Genomic DNA, 22482 nt, shown 5'->3' on the forward strand with positions numbered 1-22482 from the left:
CGAAGACTCCCGTGTGCATGCGGTAAACCGAGCATCGTTTCGGCGGCTACCGCAGAGAGCCCATGGAGGCCATTTTTTCCCTTTTTTACCCATTGTCATATCCACAGAAAGCCCCACGTTGTAAATCATAACTTCAGCCTTAATTTTTTAAAACTCGATATTTATTGGTTTACACCTTGTTTGACCAAATTCTTTACCACCAACAATTTCTTTTTCCAGAAAAAAAACTGTGATGAAACGGAATGAAATTAGCACTTCTGAGGTTGACCACTTTTTTTTCAGCAGAAACATTTTTTTTACGTAAACATTGCGGTTGAGGAAAATACAGTTTTTTTAATTTTTGGAAAGTCCCATTTATTGGGAATTATGAATTTGAACGGTCATTTGGGTGAGTGATGCCTTTGAAAAATTATGTGATTTTACGTAAAACGTGACACTTCCGTAAAATTTCCTACAACCACTGCGCTCCGGAATTACTGAAAAGATACTTAATTTTTATTGAATATTTCTCTCCGTGTGCAGACAACTATAATGACGTAATGATTCAAAGTCGTATTTCAACTCTTGATTGACGGAAAAAAATAGTGCGCATGGCTCTCTGTTATGTCAATGATGTAATCACCTTCAATTCCCACGATGCATGAATTATAATCCAGGTAATTCACCCGCTTTTCCGTAAGTCATTCACTTGAGGTTTGCGCAACTGCTTTAGTTCTATGCAATTGGAAACCTCCAACTTGACAGAGACGCGTTATCAAAGTTTTATGCATGATGACGAGACGGAAGCCCCTTATCAGCATCAATCAACCGGTTCTAACTTAATTTAGGGAAAAAAAATTGACAGCGAGATGAAATGGTATATAAACCCTCTAATGGACCCGATTCAGTTTCATTGTGGATTTAACTACCAAGCACTCAACGACTGAATCTATTTGGGGAGTACTGGATAACTTGGTATGGATACAACAATCATTGGAGACACTTTGTTAATTAGTGTTACATCATTTTTCATGCTCGTGAAATCGAAATTCATTCGACAGTTCCGTCCGCATTTTCAACATTCGAACTTGAATTTGAATTCAGTAGCGAAGCGGTAAATCGGGTTAAGTCGATTTTGACTTTTGGCCAATTTTTGATGAATATCTTGGAATCTAAGAGACAGCAAAATTTCTCTCATAACCTTTTTTATAACCCCCAATTGGCTCTACAAAAAAGGTCATGACAAACATTTTTCTATCTCTTTTAGGTTCCGAGATATTCGTCAAAAACTGGTCAATCGTCAAAATAGAGAAAACCCGGTTTACCGCTTCGCTACTGAATTAACGATCAAATTATTCATGATTGTTTCTATTTTTATTTCTGCAAATTAAACTAGGGTCAGTTTTTCCATATTCAACGAATGGGAAAATTTGCAACAAAAATTCGAATTTTCATAGATTTTTTTTTATTATTTTTGTCATCGCATATTAAATAAAATTTGAATTATTTTTTATCAACAAATCGTATCGGAATTTCATTTGAATTGCGATGTTAAAAATTTTTAGCTGAAATTTCCAGTGCACTTTTGAGAAATTTTAATCAAGTGACAGTTCCACTGAAATTTCAAGTAATTTCGTCATTGGAAATTGACAAATTGATGAAAAATTCAAGGTAAATTTAATTTCAATTATTTTACGAAGATTAATGAAAATCGAGAAAATTCAGGTGAATAAATTCTTGGCTTTTCAAATAATTGAAAAACCAGACATTTGGAATTCCCGTGAACCTTTGGAAAAATTAAAAATTGCATGATTATTTCTTTCTAAATCAAAATTAATGTCTTTGTTCTGAAAATTGATAGTAAACTGGTCATCAAATTTCAATTTTTACCTACTAGTGTGGTTGTGTTTAAACATGTTTTGGACGATCCTCGGAATGACATAACCACGATCCTCCCTGTATTTACGAATAAAAGTCGAACTATATCGTGCAGTTATGACGAAAAATAGTGTGTACACCTAGGGAGGAACATAGGACATCAAACCCCGCGTATTTACCGCCCTCGGCTTCGCTTCGGCCAGTACTCAACACACAATCTCCACTAAGAAAAAAAATTACTCCTGCCAAGTAAATTTACTTGCCACAAGTAAATGGATATACATATTTGCATTTGAAATGTGTGGATTTTCTTGCATTTAGTAAATTTATTTGGCAAAAGTAATTTTTTTTCTCAGTGTACTATTTCGTCATGACGGCTGTAGGCGGGGATTCGCGGATGGGCAGCGGACCGTGAACCGATGCCTTACGCCTGAAATGACAAAATAGCATATTTCGATACGAGTGCGTAAAAGTGCGTTCGCCGAAGGCGAGTGCTATCCTTTGAAGGGTGAAAGAACACTTTTCCCACGAGTGGCGAACCTCATTTTTCATCACAATGTGTGGAAAATATGATTTTTAAATTTCCACTTTACGCACAAGTGATGAAAAGAACTCTTAAAAACTACCCCCCAAGCGTATTAAACCTTAAGGAATTGTTTGACACAGTTTCAGTCAAAAATTTCTAAAAATAGCCTACACAATAACTAACATTCAGCGGTAATTTTTAAAAGGTTTTCCTCTCTTTACTGGTGGATTCTCTATCTGCCTATTTGCTAATGATGATAATTAGAACTTAAAGCGGAATAGGCTATCACATTCGTAACAGTTTGTCGTCTCAACTTTCCGCTTTTCTCACAAATCATTTTTAATGCCAAATCTTATCAGCTATAAAACCTCTCGTTCCAGGGATAAGTGCACAATTAACAATCATTTAACATTCGAGTTTGAACTACCTGCACGGTTCGATCACCACTAATTATTGTTTCCCTCGTTCATTCCGATTCCAGCAAGTCATGGCTCTAGAAAACCTCGAACCCACAGACGTTTTTTTCGAAAAAATTTTGCACCGAGGATTGCAAGACAAGACAATTCATAATGTTGTACTGGTAAAGAAGGAGTTAGCTACACAGAAAGGCGAAAATTTCCTGAGTTGTTTAACAAAATTGACCCTGAAATACGTCTGCAATGTGTCAAAAGAAAATAATCATGAAAAAATAGAGAAGACGGCTCATCTTATCTTGAAAGAAGAGCCAATTGTAAATGAAAAAGCATTGGAGAATATTCGCGAAATGGAGGTCTTCAATACCGAGCGACAGCTCCTTGAAGAGGTCATTCCGAAGATCGAGGAGCTTGTGGATAGAAGACTGGCACCCAAAGTTTATTACTCTTCGATTGAGCCCCAGGTTATTGTTATGGAGGATATGACAGTTCAAGGTTTCAAAAACTCAAGTAGGATATTGGGACTGAATCAAGAGCAATGTTTGATGGTTTTGGAAAGCTTGGCAGACTTTCATGCGGGATCTGTTTTGATGAATGAAAAGGTGAGTCAATAACGAAAAGAAATTCACCGGTTCAATTGGATATTTCCTTTGAACTCAGAAGAATGAATCATAAGAATGAATGATCACCATTTTCTTTGACACTGCCTATGAAAATCAGAAATATTTTCTATAGCGCATCGCAATTATCATTACAAAGCATCACAATTATCAAGTTAGTATCTTATATTAACCTTCACCGAGAGAAATTGTTTAGAAAAATTCTAGTGCTAGCTCAGGAAAAGAGGACCTGTTTTATTGGGAAAAATGAGATGGAGGAATTTCCAAAATCTCCCTTAGCCCCACAGACATTTACCGTAAATTGTTTGAGAAAGGAATTGCCGGAACCGGCTTAACACTTTGATACTAATTCATTCTTATTCCTCTACGTTTCATTAGAATCCTGGATCCCTAAAACAATATACCCGGGGACTTGTGAATCCAGACATGCCACCTATGTTTTTTAAAACAATGCAGACGACAGTGGCTAATGCTGCAAAGCAAATTGGCAGCTGGCCTGATAAAAAATTCACCCAGATATCTAAAAAACTTGAGAAAATTTCTCACCATGTAATCGAAAGGGTGAAGGAAGTCTGCATGTATGACAACGACGAATTCTGTGTTCTGAATCATGGAGATTTGTGGATTAATAATATTATGTTCCAGAACGACGAAAAGGGCAAACTCAAGGATGTTAGACTTGTGCGTAATCATCGCGCCATTCTAAAAATTATGAAGTAATTATGGAATGAGTAAACAAATACATGTATTCAATCATTTTCAGCTTGACTACCAATTTGTTGTCTGGTCATCCCCAATAATTGACCTCTGCTACTTCCTCAACGCTGCCCCTGAACCCAGTCTGAAAGGAACGAATGATGATCTATTTTTGGAAACATATCTCACCCGCTTATCAAACACAATGAAAAAAATCGGTTGCACTTCTAAACCTCCCACGATGGACCACTTAAAAAAATCTCTGCACAAACGTAGAATTTTTCCACTTTTATGCGGTGTCTGGTTCTTTCCGAAAATGACAGCAGAAGGAGGTGAAATGGAGACAATAGAAGATATATTCTATACGGAAAAAGATAAGATTGATATTATGCAGAACAGAAGGGTTAAAGCGGTAGTGGAGAAGATGCTACCGATATGGGATGAGAGAGGATATTTGGACTGATCGTCTGGATGAATCTCAGATATTTTTATATCCAATGCACAGTTGCAAATTTTCAAATGTCAACCGAATGAGTGACTGGACAATGATTCATTTGTCTGACTATTCTTTTTAGCTACCAATAATTCCCAATTCCTGAACAGAATTTGGAGGGAATGTAGTAAAACTTGGTGTTATTATATTAACGATAAAAGAGAGTTTATAGTTTTTGAGAATAGAATGGGATCCAATCGATGTCACTTGCCAAGTTCATTAACACGTGTGGGAATAATCGATGACCACAGGTGTGAGTGTGGAATGATGAGAAGGATTTTAATCATATACACTGAGAGAAAAATATGATTCTTCTGACTATATTCCATCACCATCGAATTATAGTCAAAAAGTCCTCAACAATTTTTCTCATATCTTTCAATTGTGATTGACAATGTAACGCTCATTATTCATTAATAGTTTGCATGATGTTACAAAAAGTAATGGTTAACGCCGATTCCTGGTTTCTTTGCACGGAAACATTGTGAACCAAAACGTGATTTTCCTGCTTATGCCCCGTACAAGGTCAATGCAGAAATTACGTAATGGACTAACATAACAATTTACTAGTAGTAGATGGAAAAATAAGACACAAATTTTAGTTCTTCAATTAAAATTGAATTTCAATCTCGATTTCAGTTCCAGGAAATTTGCTGAATTAAAGGGAATATTCATCCGTTACCACACATTTTTCCGCGTGTTTTTATAAGAATTATCGAGATATGCATTCTGTCATATAATTAAATACGTAAGTTGTCGCGTTATTTTTCCTGGGATTTTTTCTTTCTTTATAATCTATACTCTCTCCGCCGAGATGGATTGGTTGATTGGAGAATTTAATTGATATCCTAGAATACACATAATTCTCTCAGAAAAAAATGCTAAAAGTTATATGCATAGAATTAGTAGGGGAGGATGGGGCAAAACGGCCCCCCTTCAATCGTCAATATTTTCCGATTCAATAATCCGATTGGGATGAGTTAGAGCTCGTTTTGAAGAATGAAAAATTATCTTCAAAATGAAGTTGAAACTGGGAATTTTCACAATGTCATTCACAAGTTATTGACAATTGAAGGGGGGCCGTTTTGCCCCACCCTGTCCTAATATTAAGCCAGCTGATCTATGCTGTGCGCGTGTCGAAAATTATTATAGAAAATACTTTGTAACAATTACTTCTGAATAATTAAATATTTGAGTAAGAGAGAGGGATGTAATTTACTACCCATTCACCCCCAGTGATGGACAAATGGAACCCTCAGTTAAAGAAACTTACTGGGGATTTCTTGATTAAGGTATTTCGCGAGACAATCGGACCCAAAAGTTAGTCCCTGTGGATTTCCGGTAAAAAGTCTAAATAACTTAACTTATTGCATTCTCATAAATTATTGAATTTTTCTATTCTCATGTGTTGTTGATGCAGGCAACAATAACTGTTTGAATCAACTAAGAAATTATTTTTTAATTAATTTCTGAATCAAATAAAGAATGCTTCCACGAAATTTCCATTTTTTAGAGTTGAATATCGGAGAAACTATGTATTACAAAATTTAACAAAAAATTCACCGCATTCGGAATTTATCGATCTATCACGAATTAGTTTTTCAAGAACATCATCAGAACCGTTTTCTCATAAGATGGAAAAATCGAGTTCGGGGGACCCATAACTCCCGTTTGGTCTATGCCTCGCGTGTTAGAGGCCCGCATTTCAGTAGTACAACTAGTTAGTATTTTTTTCGTCATTCCGGCTGTAATCGCTGGGCGGAATGCCGAAAATATCATTCGACATACGGCCTAAAAAAACTTTTCCAGCTCATATGATTGCAACCCTCACTTTCGGCTCGGGCTGCAAACTCATATTCTTCAAAAAAGTCGTTTTCGGCCTAATGACGAAACATACTATTTCAAAACACTGTTAGAAAATTATTCTTGAAATTTCAAGTGAAAAAGCTTCAAATTTTTAACAACAACAAAGTTACATTTGTGTACATGTCATCATTGACGAATTATTTCTTAAATATTCAAGTATTTCTTGATTTTCAGGTCCATACGGCACTGAAGAACGTTGAAAATTTTGACAATTCAGGCAACAACTTTTCTGAATTCTCAATCTATGGAAAATTGAATTGTATGTGATGTTCAGTTTTCACGATGAGTTCGGAAAGTCAAGCTTTCATTGAAAAATCAATGATTATTTAACATGAAAAACCCTATTTTTTTGAATTTTCAAGATGACTGAGAAATTTAGTGAACACTTTCATTTGAAATTTAATTCAACTTCTCAACACCGAAAATTCAGATGGCGCAGTGACTGAAATTTCAAGAAATTTCTAACAGTGTAGCTGGGAACTGGACATTATCGATGAAAACCATGGGGGCAATATTAAGAAAAACGTGGTTTCTAGGGAAATACCTTGAGCAATTCGGAAGTTGAAAAGTTAGAGGGACTTGGACTTGAACTGGAGTGGCATATGATCCCTTCTGCAGATTAATTCAGAAGATTTTGGTTATCAAAGTTTTTCAAATAAAAATATACTTTTAAATATAATGGAACAATTATGGATTGATGACTAGTAGTTTTGATTGTAAAAGTAACTACTCATGAAAATTAATACAATCATAACAGATTTCAATGGGACAATTTGTGTCAATTCATGCTCCTCGATTCACCTTAGTATTTACTTTTCCACTCAGTTAAAAATTAAAGTCGGTTATTGACACAGAGACGATTCATCGTATCATCACTTGATCAACAAGATAAAAATTTACATTTACCAGTTGGCCTGGAACCTCGTCAGTTGGTATTAATGAATTTCTTTCCTCAATTGCCTTCCAAACATTCAGAGTTCAACGCATAAACCGTATCAATAGTACGTGAGGATAATAATGGTATGTAGCTCAAAAACTATTATAAAAGCACACGAAAAGGGAGTTTCGGGAATAAAGGATATTCAAGTACTTTGGCTATTTTTTCACCAGTGAAACGCTTTTCAACTTTTGTAGTTGAACGTCAGAGCGTTCATTTGAGCCGCATATGACCCTAAGTTTCCGGACATTTTAAATGATTTTATTATTTAAACTTTGTAGGTCTGAATTCGAAATTCGACATTGAACCGTTAGAAAGCATTTTAAAAATCTGAAAAAAAATTCAAAGTTGACTTTTCGAAAAAAATTGATGAGATAATTAAAAAATTGCAATTTTCGACAATTACAAGCATAAAAATCATTTGTTCGGAATCGTAACAAATTTATTCATATTCAGAATTTTACCTGCAATCGATTTCATGCCTGAAAAAGTAAGGTTTCCAAAAGTTTAAACAATTGCAATTATTTATTTATAAACAACGAATGTTTAAAAAACTAATGATTCTGTATAAGAAGTAATGTTAATGACGCAGAAAATTCATGATTTTTTTCAAATGTTTCTCACGCAATTTAAATGACAAATTTGATGATTGAAAATCTATAGTGTGGTCTGCATCAAATTGTAAAAGATACTTGGATATTTTTAAGACGTAAAGATGAATTCTTTGGACAAACGTCGATAAAAGTGATAAAAGTGTTTTAATTTTTTCTGTGAATACGGAAATTTCTCTATTCCCAGTGAGAGCCGTCTGTAATTATCTGATGTCTCGGAATTGAGCTGTTAAAAAGCATGTTAAAAATCTGAAAAAAAATTGAAAGTTTACTTTTGGCGGAAGTTTAATGAATATAATTAAAAAATTGCAGTTTTCGAAAAGTACGAGCATTGTCTATGAGCAATTTATAAACAATCAATTTTCCACCATAAAAATCATTTGTTTTGTTGGAATCGTAACAACTTTCTTCATATTCAGAATTGTGCCAGAAATCGATTTCATGCCTAAGAACGTGAGGCTCTCGAAAGTTCAAACAATTTCAATTATTTATTTATAAACAACGAATGTTTAAAAAATCAATGATTCTGTATAAAAAGTAATTTGAATGACGCTGAATATGCATGATTTTTAACAAATTTTTCTCAGGCAATTTAAATGACAAATTTGATGATTCAAAATGGTAGAATTTAGTATGGTCTGCACCAAATTGTAAAAATACTTGGATATCTGTAAGACGCAAAGGTGTCAACAAAATTTCATCTGTGCTTTTTTAAGACTTTTTTGGACAAACGGCAATAAAGGAGATAAAAGTGTTTTAATTTGAGACACTGTTTTCTCTGTGAATACGGAAATTTCTTTGCTCCCCGTGAGAGTCGTCTGTAGTCAACAGTAATTATCTGATGTCTCGACATTGAACCGTTGAGAAGCATGTTAAAAATGTGAAAAAACTTGAAGGTCTACTTTTGGAGGAAGATTGATGAATATAATTCAAAAATCGCAATTTTCATGAATATGAATGACAAATTCATTCCTATTCAGAATTTTCGGCCGGCAATTATCGGCCGGCTGCACGACTGAGGGTTTCCATGGTTTCCCTGGCAATCCTTGTCCGAATGGGTGCAGTTGGGAAAAAAGTAAGTCGGCCACGGTAACGCAGATAAAAGGGGATGGGAACAAAATGTAAAGACCCGAGAGGGTATACATATGAATGAATAAAATAAAAATATTGAGTTTATTTGGTACTTTTGAAAAGAATCAGCCAGGTACTCAGTACAAGTAATTTTTTTACTTGTCCCAAGTAACAAAAGTATTTGTGACAAGTACTGAGGTACTTCTCACCAGTACACAGGTACTTGACGCATGATACTTGCATGATTCAGCAATAAAAAATTACTGACCACTGATGAGTGAAAAAATAGAATCATATCCAATAGAAAAAAATTGTTGATCATGCATCAGTGATTAGCGATTTGTTTGAAACTGAATACTAATCAATTATTTCCTGTACATCATTCAAGGGCACTACGGCTGTGGACAATCTCGAGCACAATGATGTATTCTTCAGAAAAGTTTTACAAGAGGGATTGCGAGATGAAACGATTGAGGATGTCGTGAGATTAAACCAGGAGCCAGCAACCAAAAAGGGGGAAAATTATCTCAGTATTTTAACTAGACTCAATCTTAAATACGTCTGCAGTGTATCCAGAGGTAATGACCATGAGAAGGTAGAAAAAATTGCCAATCTTATACTGAAAGAAGAGCCCGATGTCGATCAGGAAACTATGGAGACCATTCACAAAATGGATATCTTCAATGTCGAGCAACAATTACTCGAGGAAGTTGTTCCGAAGGTCGAAACCCTCATTGGCAGAAGACTAAGCGCTAGAGTTTATCACTGTTCAATGAAACCGCGGATGATAGCCATGGAAGACCTGTCGGTTTTTGGTTTCAAAAATATAGATCGTAAAGCAGGATTGAACCGAGATCAGACTTGTTTGATTTTGGAAAATATCGCAGAGTTTCACGCAGGATCGATTCGACTGGATGAACAGGTGAGTTTATATATCCCGGAAAATCATTCCGCTGGCAATTGATATTTTATTTTATACTTTTTGTTACTGAAATGTTTTTGTACTGTATTTGCCAACGAAAAAAGGCTCGTTTTAGCACTCGTTGAATGTAATATCAGTGACAAAAAATATAGCTCAGACACATGTGCGACGGGATTTTTCAGCTCATGAGAATGGCCTCGGCTTCGCCTTGGGCTATCACCTTCGTGAAAAACCCGTCGCACTTCGACTAGATTTTCAGGAAATGTCATTGAAAAATCAAATATTCCATTGATGTAAAAGGCCGTTGGCATTAATAAATTAAAAAAAAATATTCCATTCCCAGAAATTTCACCAGAAATACCAAGAAATTTTACCTTAACAGCACTAGAATTTTTCACAGTCGGTGGATTGTGATTTTTTCCAGTATTCGTACTAGAATTTTTCTAGAAAATTTCTCTCCGTGTAATTTTTTACAGGAGATTCAGGTAAAAATCACGGAACGCTCTGGAAAAATTCCGTGACAGTTCCGTAAAATTTCCTACAACCACATTTCGCTCTAGAATTACGGAAAAGATACGCAATTTTTATTGAATATTTCTCTCCGTGAAATCAGGCCAAAAATCGGCCAAATCATCCAACTCTGATTGTATTGAAATATACCATTAGGATCCTGGATGCCTGACCCGTTTTTCTATCGGTCTGCTGAATATGACGCCGTCGTTCTACAAAAGGATAGAAAACACTATAAAGAATGTTGCACTGCAAATTCGCACCTGGCCAGACCCGAAATTCCTTCCTCTCTCGGAGAAGCTTGAGAAGATCTCGAAGGATGCAGTAAAAAGACTTAAGGAAATATATAGAAGTAATGAGGACGAAATTTGCGTCCTGAATCATGGAGATCTGTGGTCTAATAATATCATGTTCCAGTACGATGACGGTGGAAAACTCCAAGAGCTTCGACTTGTAAGTCATCCTTACGTGAATTCAGAGTATGTGGGAGACATCCTTCTTTCTTTACGTGTGCAATGTTGAGGCCAATTTAGGAATGATTAGTATTTAAATTCTATATTTTAAGGCTCTTACATCAAGTCGTGCGATAAGTCAATTTTATCGCACGCTGCACTCCGCATGATTGTACATCCTTAACCTTCTCGTTTCAGATTGATTATCAATTTTCTATCTGGTCGTCTCCTGCAATTGACCTCAGCTATTTTCTTGCCAATGGTCCTGAATTGAGTTTAAAAGGAACGCAAGATGATATGTTATTGGAAACATATTTGACTCGTTTGTCAAGCACAATGAAACGCATAGGTTGCACATCAGAACCTCCCACCATGGAACAATTGAAGGAATCTCTGTATAAACGACGAATTCTGTCGCTCATAACTGGTATCGTCTTCTTCTCAGTAATGATAGCGGATGAGAACGAAGTTGAGAAATTGATGGATATATTTCACAAAGAACAACATGACACAGATATTCTGCAGAATCCGAGAACCAAAGCTGTGATGGAAAAAATGCTACCGATCTGGAATGACAGAGGCTATTTGGACTGATATTGATTCGGAAACATACTTTGAAATTCTAGATTGAATTGTTTCTTCCAGATTGTGAGAATTACCAATTTTACTGACAGTTGTGAATTACATGAGGGGTACTATGTGATATGCCACTGTCTCTAGAAAATGATTGATACATTTCTTTCTGTATTGGAGAATGCGGTAGATTCCAAATTTTTGTTATTTATTCTCGAGTTGTGAATCTCGAAGTGGTAGGTGATGGACTATCAACCCTAGTTGGTCACCGGCGCGACCCGATGACTTGGTCACCTCGGCGGGTTATTTAGGCTCCGTCTATCCTATCTGTGGCGCCGTGTTATGGTGTTATTTAGGCTCCAGCGTCGCCGAATTCACTCTACACTGCCCGGGCGCGTTTAGCGATTTTTCGGTAACGTTGCGAAAGGGACGATTTCATTCAAGGATGTCCAAGTATTCTATTATTTGGCTATTTTCTATCTAGTGAAATGCTTTTCTCCTTCTGCACTCGAACACGAGAGCTTTCCTTTGAGCTTTCCTTTGCCCCTTTGAACCTAAGTTTCCGGACATTTTACAATGATTCTAGTATTTAAACTTTGTACCCTAGTAGAAATTTCGTTGCGCAGAAACGTCGCGGCGTAAGTTGGCGCGCGACATTGCCTTTCGCGGCGATGTTCCTCAGAAAGGTGCGCAATAGGATCGCTGAGACAGCGCTGCGCGGGGTTTATATGGGATGGACCTATCTGTGGCCGCACTAGCCTCAAATCCCGTCAATTAAGAATTCACAATCTTCAGATTATGCGTATTAATTCAAATCAATTATTGAAGGATTAACGATTTGTTAGTGAATAATAATCTCTCGCAACTAATTGATGATTATTGTTATCGATAAAATGAAAAAATGGGAGCTCACCGCATCAGCGTCACATAGGGTCGCAGAGCCTCTCACCATTTTTACTAGGGTAGGTCTGAATTTGAATGTCGATATTGAACCGTTAGAAAATATTTTGAAGATGTGGAAAAAAATTAGAAAATTCACTTTTGGAGGGAGATTGAAGAAATAATTTGAAAAATTACATTTTTTTTAAACTGCGAGCATTTTCTATGTATAGTTTATGGACAATCAATTTTCTACCATAAAACTCATTTGTGGAGAATTGTAACACATTTATTCCTACTCAAAAATTCATAGAAAACGATTTCATGCCTAAAAAAATAAGTTAAAAAAATAGTTTTTTGCATAATGTAATTTGAATGACGCTGACTATTCATGATTCTTTATTTTATAAAATCTATTTGTTGCGTACCCGTTTTTCGTGTATGCGTAGCCTATTGTTTTCAGCCTAAACCAGCCTCTGAACTTGAAACTTCAATGCAATCACGATCACACTTTGATCCCATGGTCCCTAGAGTTCGTTAATATCTAATTACCGAAATATCTTACATTTTTGCGTAATTCCTCATCTGTTTTATCTCCCAGCTCACAAAAACATCCGAGAATTTACGTGCTCCCTCCTTATTAATTGTTTATCACAGGATTTATCGTCAAACAGAGGTTGGACGAGTATATGAACTCTTTAATTAACGCATTAATGCTGTGAGCCTTCACACACTATAAAATCGTACACACAAATACAAAAATCCTTTCTGAAATACTAGAATATAAGTATATAGTAATTCATCGAATAACTGCAGCATTTAGTGCGACTTTTACCAACAGACATCCATTTTCCATCAACACAAAACGAATGCACAATGCACATCAATAATTAATATAAGATTACGCATATGTTATTCCGAACATATCTCCATCGAATTCTTCCACGGGATTTTGTACAGAAACAAGTAAAGAATTAATACAATTTCCTAAGATTTTTTTTGTAGATTTTTCTATACGCGTACAACTGTCAACTGCATTTATAATATCTTCAATAACATAAGACGTAATAGAATTACTCATCTTGATCTAAATATTCTGAATACTCGTTCAAATTACGGTTGTGCCTATTTTTCTGTCGCTGCTGCAAAACTGTGGAACTCTTTGCCATTAACAATTAGAAAAATGGCTACACTGTTGAAAAATTTTGTCTGAAATTTCCGGTAAACTTTTCGGAAATTTTTATCGAATTTAATTACCACTGAAATTTCAAGGAAATGAAAATTCGTCATTGAAAATTCAGAATTTCGTGGACAAATCAAAAGGGAATTGTAAATTTCAGTTGCATTTTCCCCTGAAAATGAATAGAAAACCAGAAAATTTCCGTAATCATATTCTTGAATTTTCAGGACAGTGACACTGCTATTTAGGGGAAAAAAATCATGAAATTTCAGATTTCACTAAAAATTCCATATAATTTAGTACTGAATATTCACATTAGATTGAAAATTCAAATAAATTAAGAAATTCTCGTCTTTATGCTGCTTAAAATTCTGGAATTTTACTGAATTTTTATTGAAACCTGAAATTTCATGATTTTTTTCCCCTAAATCGCATTCAACTGTCCATGAAATTTCATTTGTTTTCTAACAGTGTACCATTCACTCATTCAGCATGGCCTTTTTGGATTTTTAATTAAATGAACAAAGAAATGTAATTCAATGCCCTTGATTGAAGACTGGCGAAGCTGTTGATTAGTCTAAACGTGGTCGAATGTGTGCCCAAATGACTGGTATTTTCAACTTAATTATAATCGTTTCTTATCTGCGAATTGTCTCGCCTTACGAATGTGTTAATGGAAATAATAATGATAATTATACTGAAGATATGTGATGGCTACTATGGGACTGTTATATATATAAAAAAAAAGAAAAAAAAAGAATGAGAACTGAACAACAATGGAAAATAAAACGAAAACAAAACAATAATAATGTGAAAAATTCATAAGATTCATTTATAATAATTATGTTATATTTTGGTTTTCCCTTGGGGGATTTATGTATCTCCGGGAGATAATAAATTGCTTTTAATCTAATCTAATCTAACAGTGCATTCTTCGATATACCCTCTTGCCGAATTCCCTTTCCCTCATTATAAACTCAAATAATCATTCAGCCTAGAGTGGGGGTAACTCAATAAATACTGATATTCACAAATCTCATGTGTTCTGCTCTCGGTCGAATCAGAAAATTGGGTCAAACTTTCGGGGAGACAAAAGGATAGAGTGACAAACGCGTGAATAAATTTAGAACATTTGTGAATAATCAATAACAATAGTTGTGGTTATAGTCTCAATCAAAGCGCGCGATGGCTCTAGAGAATCTTGAAACCAGCAACATCTTGCTCCAGAAGATTTTGCATCAGGAGCAGCAGGACGAAACAATTCAGAATGTTGTACTAGTGGAGAAGAAACCAGCAGTGAAGAAAGGGGATAATTACCTGAGTAACTTAACTAGATTCACTCTGGAATACACCTGCAAGGCGCGAGAAGGGCATCACGATGAGCAAGTTAAGAAGATGGCTCATCTCATTATGAAAGAAGAGCCAGATGCCAATCAGTGTGTTTTAAAATTCATACGGGAATCTGAGCTCTTTGATACTGAGAGCACGATGCTGAAGGAAGTTGTTCCGAGGATGGAGGAGCTCGTTGGGAGGAAGTTGGCCCCCAGAGTATATTATACTTCAATTGAGCCACCAATTATCGTTATGGAGGACTTGGTCGCTCTTGGCTTCAGGACCAAAGATCGTAGACTGGGATTTAATGAACAAGAAATTCTCATGGTTTTGGAATATCTCGCGGATTTTCATGCAGCATCCGTTCTATTGAATGAGCAGGTGAACAGATATAAAAAATAATTTTGAAAAATTAGTTTCAAAGGCAAGAATTCGCCGAGGAAAAATTTCCCGGAATTTTTTAACGGGGAAAAAAACTCTGGGGAAAATTCGACATGGGAAAGATTAGTGAGGGGAAAAAATTTCCAAGGGAACAATTGAAGGGAAAATTGCCGAAAAAAAATTAACGGGAAAATAATTTACAAGGATTTTTTAACGGGGAGAAAAACCGCAGCCACTGGAGATGAAGAATGGGCCAAGAATGAGCGAGGGTGGCCCAATGTTGGCCAGTACCGGGTCATCCTGGGCCTATTCCTGGCCTTTTCTCATCTTCTGCCAGAGAAATGAAGGCTGCACGGTCAAAATAAATTTCAGGGATCAGAAAATCCCTCGCCACAGAAGTTTTCTTGATAGATGCGGTTAGGTGATTGAAGGAAATTGAAAGATTGTTCAGACGAGGCTGATCAGTTGACAGAATAACTCGTTCAATTGTGGCATAATCAATAACCATGACTATATGTAGCCATTGACAGTGACACACTCGTTCGAGTTATTTTGTAAATTATTTTCAACATTATTTCAGAATTCTCAGTTCGTATCCGTGTTTACAAATGGATATTTCGGCCTCCAACCACAAGAAACATTTTTCAATTACATAAGGAGCTGTTTGGTATCATTTGCGGAAAGTGTTCGCACTTGGTTAGGCGAAGAATTCATTCCGATATCGGAGAAGCTTCTGGAGAGATCGAAAGATATAATTCAAAGGGTTACGACAGCTTATCAATGCGACGAAGATGAGTTCAGAGTTCTCAATCATGGCGATATGTGGGGTAATAACATAATGATCCGAGATGACGAGAATGGGACACCCGAAGCCGTTCGTTTTGTGAGTACTTCAAGACTAATTGGAGCGATGGGTCCGTACACTGTGGGAAATTATTTGAAATTTCATGGAAGATATAGTAAATGTCATGAGACTGACATTGAATCGGATGTAGGGAAAAAATATGGTTATGAAGTTTCAAGTTTCAAGTAGAATTCACGGTAATTTATGAGTTTTTAGTGCGAGTGCACGTATGAAAAAATCGTATAGAAATTTTCTATATGGATCGCGTATAGAAATTCTATAGGATTTCCGTATATGATATTCGGATATTTCTATACGAATATTTTCTATACATAAATTTTTGCATAAATTTTTGCTTTCATACGAAAGATGTGTAAACGCTCCACAGAAAAACGTAGAGAAATGTCGCAACTCCATACGAAATGTTTCTATACATGTGGCAGTGGGTCGTATACGATCAAATCTATAGAAATCGTATAGAAATAATTTGTATAAAAAATATCCGTATAGAAATATCCGAATATCATATACGACAATCCTATAGAAATTCTATACGTAGTACATATAGAAAATTTCTATACGATTTTTTCATACGTGATAAAATGGAAATTTCACAACTTGATTGAATTTTCAGTGGAACATGAGTAATCATAAACAAAATGACATGAATTTTCAATTTTTCCCTGAATTTTTCTGATTTCTCTGAATTTCCACAGAATAATTGAACTTAAAAATCAAGTATTTTATTGATTTTCAGATCATTTGAACAGAAAATCAATGGAATATTTGGTTTTTCAATGACAAGATTTCCGGAAATTTCAGAACTTGAACACGATAAAAATTTCCGGAATTTGGCACGGGAAATTCAGACGAAAATTTTTAACACATTTTGTAAGTCTTTCAATTTATTCCTTTTTTTCAGGTTGACTTCCAAGTGCCCAACTGGACGAGCCCTGCAATTGATCTCCTCTATTTCCTCAGCATTTCCCCTCGGCCAAATCTCAAAGTTACTTATGATGATATATTTTTACAAAAATATTTGACGCGATTATCAAGCACGATGAAAAAATTGAATTGTTCCGCAAGTCCTCCCACCCTGCAACAACTGAAAGTGTCGATGTACAAACGTCGAGCCTTCGCGGTTATGGGGGGCCTCGGTTTTTGGCCGAAAACATTAGTAGAGGAAGAAGATTTTGAGGCGATGGATACTATCTTGGAGAAAGGTAAATGCGCAGTGGATAATCTGAAATATCCAATCGTCCGAGAAGTGATGGAAAGAATTCTCCCTCTGTTGGATGAGCGGGGTTACTTGGACTGAATGATCTTCCTTCAAACATTGAGAAAATGAGGATGCTTGGCAATTTCACATGACGAATTCATCCCCCCGATGGGAAAATTAAATTAGGCGCATATTGATCAATTTTCGATCAGTAATGAAACACTGAATTTCTACACTGTTAAAAATTTTCATTTGAATTTTCCGCGCCAAATCCCGGAAATTTTTGTCGCGTTTAATTTTCAGTAGTAATACTAGTGCTTCAAAATTCCAAATTTCCAAGTTTTTTCCACTCGGATTCTGTAATGCAAAACAAAACACAATCCAGCGAAAAAAACTTAGCAAATTTGTGCTTAATAATTCTAATAAAAAAAATCTCAAGAGAAAAATTCGAACAGAAATTCAAAATATATCGACCTTTGCCCATTAAATATGCAACAGCATCAGCGCAAAAACAAGTGGACTTTTTCAATAGAATTCCAATTGAAATTCTATAGTAACCTCATAGAATTCCTACAGAATTCCCATAAAATTTTCTGGCGAATTCGCCAGGTTTTTTCATGCGTTATGGAAAGGAGTTTCAAATTTCGAAAATGGTAATTGTTCACTTCCGCTTCCCACTCTCGCTCAATAAGTCTTGTGGGAACAGCATTGATCAAGCTACGATGAACGCAAGGGTGAAGGTCATAGTTGGAGTACTAGCCAGTCTTAAAGTTCAAAGTACAAGGCCTACACGTGTACCTAAGACTGAGACCCAACTAGAGAATATTAAACTCCTACTTCACAAAAAAAGAAATCAACAAAAAACGTTAGACCTTAATGCCATGTATTTTATTCAACCATCATCATCCCAGCTCATCAGTACTACTCCATTTGGATAGTTCAAATAGTCAGATTTCTGTCTCAAATTTGCGATACTTAACTTTATTGAAACTACAAAAATGACAGTGAAATGCCCTTCCATACAAATTTTACAATCACATGATGGAGTCAGGGATACGGAGAAAAAAATTTGGATAACAATTACGAAAAAAAGTCATGTAATCGTGAAATGCAGATATTCGTTTTTGCTGTGCAACGCCAAGGTGCGATATAAGTACCCCCGGCAAACGCTCCTAGAGAATCTTAAAGCCATTCGCATAGAAACGTACGGAAACAATGGCTGGGGGCTACGGAAACAATAGCACCCCTCCAATAGTAGGACTTCGCACTGTTAGAAATTTTTTGAAATTTCATGGAAGATATTATAGTAAATCTCATGAGAGTCACATTGAATCAAATTCAGGGAAAAAATAATTATGAAATTTCAAGTTTCAGTAGAATTCACGGAGTTTCATGAGTTTTTAGTGGTAGTGAGAGAAATTTTACAACTTGATTGAATTTTCAGTGGAACATGAATATTCATCAACAAAATTACATGACTTCTCAATTTTCCCTAAATTTTCCAGATTTTTCTAGATTTCCACAGAATAATTGAACTAAGGAATCAAGGATTTTATTGATTTCCAGATCATTTGAGTAGAAAATCAATGGAATATTTGATTTTTCACTGACAAGATTTCCCGTAATTTCAGTGGAACTTGAACACGATAAAAATTTCCGGAATTTGGCACGGAAAATTCAGACGAAAATTGTTAACAGTGTGTAAAAACAACAATAGTTCTGTACTTTGTTTCTTTATTCTCATCAAACCCTTCAAATTATCTCACTCGCATCCCACATTTTCCAATGTAACAATAAATCTCTATTTACCTCTTTATCTGTATTTTGATCTTTATTACAAACTGTATATTATAATAACATTCGACTAAATATCTCTGTAAATACCACGCTGAAGGCCTTTGGACGATGGTCAGTCGCAAACCCCTTGGAAATCACGTTAAAAATAAGATAAAATATCCCATGAATGTGAATGATTCGTTAATATTACGTAATCATTCGCATATGTGGAGGAATTTTTCTGTGACAGAGAATGCCTCCGTTTGGGAAATTTTGCTGTACAGGGAACAGTAATTTTTGAATTCGTAGATGTGTTTTTATATCGAACGAATAGTAAGATATCTTCCGCAACAGTTATTTTTTATTGAACTAGAATTTCGCTCCGCGATTACCTTTCGTACACTAAAATTTGCCCCGAGTTTCTGGTACTTTTTATTCAACTTGTCCCTCCGTTACCCATCATCATCGCAATCATGACAGTGCAAAAGCGATAAATTATATAACCATGGAATGATGACAGCCGCGTCTAGTAATGATAGACCTACTGATGAATTATCATAACTGCTGGGTATTGATATCCTCCACTTTATTTGAACAATGATTTAGCCTTGAGTGAGGAGTGGGGAATGAATGTTATACAAACACTGACATTAGTATAAAAAGGAAAACAGATCCTTCGCGGCTCTGCATCAATTGACTTCAACTATTTTTCCTGCTCACCAAGTTTTTGGGAGATTGTTGAACCGATGGCAATGTGTCTTCGTTAGCAAACCGTGCATTCAACTAAGTGCAGCTACAGAAAGTTGTGATTATCGAATTAGTGATTAAAGTTCTTGGTCTCGTGTTTTTGGTTTTATCGAAGCAAAATGACTCTGGCCACTCTTGCTTCCGGTGACGTTTTCTTCCAGAAGATTTTGCATCGGGGACTGCAAGATCAAACGATTCAGGATGTAATGCTTGTAGAAAAAAAGCCAGCGGTTAATAAAGGAGAAAATTACTTGAGTGAATTGACAAGATTTACACTGAAATACAGGTGCAATGTGCCAAAAGGACATTCTGGTGAAAAAGTGGACAGGGTAGTCCATCTAATTATAAAGGAAGAGCCGAATGTCAGCCCAGAGACTTTGGAACTTATTCGTAAAACGAATATTTTTAATACTGAGCGAGTAATGTTGGAGGAGGTTGTCCCGAGAATTGAAGAGCTTATTGGGAGAAGACTGGGCCCCAAGGTTTATTACTCTTCAATTGATCCACAGATTATTGTTATGGAGGATCTGGTTGCCTGTGGCTTCAAAAACAAAAATCGTAAAGTGGGATTGAACGAAGAACAAGCTTTCCTGGTCTTGGAATATATGGCGGATTTCCATGCCGCATCGATTCTGTTGGATCAGCAGGTAATCACGTTTGTAGGAAGAGAATTTTATTACAATGACAGGTAACTTTGTACTTATAAATTTTTTAAAGTACAGTCTGTCGAAATATTTAATGACACCCTGTCAAAATATTACTCAACATGGAATTTTGATGATCGTTTTCAATGAAAAATATTTTTCTCTTAATATTCAAAGAAGATTCAAAACTGAATTCAATGTGGCAATAGAAATTGAAATCCAATCAACAGTTAGATTAAATTCAATGCGATATTTAAAATTCAGAATCGATTTGTTGTATATGAGAAAACCTTGTTCTTCTGAATCAGGAATTTAATGGATAATCTGGTCTTAAGCTCCATTTAAGATTGCCATGTTGTAAACTCCTATTCAACTATCGATCAATATTAAAAGGTTTGGATATGTGATTTGAACACAAGGACAATTCGACAATACTATCGGGGCTTTTGTTTTGCCCATTTTTATTTCAAATTTCGCAGCTTTTCGCACTTTTTTTTAGGAAGAACAGTATTTTTCCTACACAATGTGTTTTTAGATGTTTTTTCTCTGAAAATTGCTCGGTTCAAGTTTCATTACCTGAATGTTTCTCTATTTTTTATTAAAAATCAGCAAAAAAAAAAAAATATGCTGATTAACTCATTGAAAGAGACAAAGAGGTCTCAGAAGGATTGTGTAGAATAATGCGACTCTCGCAAATCTTCACAAGCAATATTTCGCATTAACTTATTTATAACTGTTTTATATTTGCAAAGGATCCTCAGTTTGTATCCCGCTTCAGAAATGGACTGATCAACGATATTACCTCCCAAAATTTCTTCAGTTATCTATCAAAAGGAGTAGAGATTATTGCCGATCAAGTTTCTGCCTGGCCAGATAAGCAATTCGTTTTGATAGCGGAGAAACTTCGGAAAAGGTCGAAGGATTTAAGCCAAAAGCTTAAAGAAATTTATCAATGCGACGAGGACGAACTGAGAGTTTTGAATCATGGAGACATGTGGATTAACAACATTATGATCCGTGATGATGAGAATGGACAACCGGAAGAGGTTCGCTTTGTAAGTATCTCACAAAAACTTGTACAAAAATCTATAATGAGATTTCCATTCATTTTTTCCCCTCAGATTGACTATCAGCTTCCCGTCTGGACGAGTCCCGCTATCGACCTTCTGTACTTCCTCAGTATCACCCCTGAGCGAAATCTAAAGATGACGAACGATGACGTCTTTCTGGAAAAATACTTGACTCGTTTGACGAGCGCAATGAAGAAGTTGGGATTCTTTAAGGATCCCCCCACCATACGACAGTTGAAAAAATCCATGCACAAACGTCGAGCATTTGTACTCCTGGCGGCTCTCGTTTTTTGGCCAAAAATGTTAGCAGAGGAAGAGGACGTTAAGCCTATCGACGACATGATACAAAATGCCGGGGAGATCGGAGTGAATCCTCTGAAATATCCACACGCGAAAGAAGTGATGGAAAAGATCCTCCCAATACTTAACGAGCGAGGCTACTTGGACTAAAGTACTTCTACGACCAAGACTTTGTTTCGGTCTCAACATTTCAACCAACTAGGAAGCGAGCTCGGATTCTGAGTCTCAGGAATTCTCGCACATGAGTCAACGAACGTGCTTGAACTAAACTGATTTCCCAACAAATTCCCGAGTCGAATAATTGGACCTGACAAGTTCTACTTAGGTCTTTCCGTTCAGAACTGGATAGGTCCTGGGAAGCCTCTTCCCAAGTGCTTCCGAGACCTTTCTACCTCTGGTTATGTCCCATTTCAGCACTTGTTAGGCGTAAGCAAGACTTGTATTCAGACTTTCCAAATCCTTGCCGGTCCTCGTAATTCTATCGGCCTATATTAAATCTGCGTTCATATCCCTGTTTACTCATGCGTTATTGAAATAAAAAATGCAATTATTGTTTTTTTTTT

The 22482-nt window shown here is 35.9% G+C and overlaps 2 protein-coding genes across 2 annotated transcripts in view; both read left to right on the forward strand.

Moving 5' to 3' along the window:
- Window positions 1-873: 873 nt before the first annotated feature.
- LOC107040561 lies at window positions 874-18320 on the forward strand. The gene is made up of 8 exons (XM_029126485.1): window positions 874-954; window positions 2865-3398; window positions 3795-4097; window positions 4180-4566; window positions 9479-10012; window positions 10679-10975; window positions 17086-17386; window positions 17992-18320. The coding sequence occupies exons 2-8, from the start codon at window positions 2871-2873 to the stop codon at window positions 18318-18320; spliced, it is 2679 nt and encodes an 892-aa protein (XP_028982318.1). The 5' UTR covers window positions 874-954; window positions 2865-2870.
- Window positions 18321-19861: 1541 nt separating this feature from the next.
- The window catches only part of LOC107043063, a gene marked incomplete in the record, with an annotated part of 4482 nt that continues 1861 nt past the window's right edge, over window positions 19862-22482 (forward strand). The window contains 3 exon segments of the mRNA XM_015264368.2: window positions 19862-20552; window positions 21302-21604; window positions 21671-22286. Coding sequence (XP_015119854.1) covers window positions 20025-20552; window positions 21302-21604; window positions 21671-22069 — 1230 coding nt within the window.

The sequence above is a fragment of the Diachasma alloeum genome, unplaced genomic scaffold, assembly GCF_001412515.2.
Source record: "Diachasma alloeum isolate Michigan unplaced genomic scaffold, Dall2.0 Dall_scaffold_00179, whole genome shotgun sequence".
In the NCBI taxonomy this organism is placed as follows: domain Eukaryota; kingdom Metazoa; phylum Arthropoda; class Insecta; order Hymenoptera; family Braconidae; genus Diachasma; species Diachasma alloeum.

Coding starts and splice junctions, on each gene's coding strand:
- LOC107040561 (XM_029126485.1), top strand. CDS start 2,871: ATGGCTCTAGAAAACCTCGAACCCACAGACGTTTTTTTCGAAAAAATT. Junction 3,399..3,794: donor CTGTTTTGATGAATGAAAAG/GTGAGTCAATAA, acceptor ACGTTTCATTAG/AATCCTGGATCCCTAAAACA. Junction 10,976..17,085: donor AACTCCAAGAGCTTCGACTT/GTAAGTCATCCT, acceptor CCTTTTTTTCAG/GTTGACTTCCAAGTGCCCAA.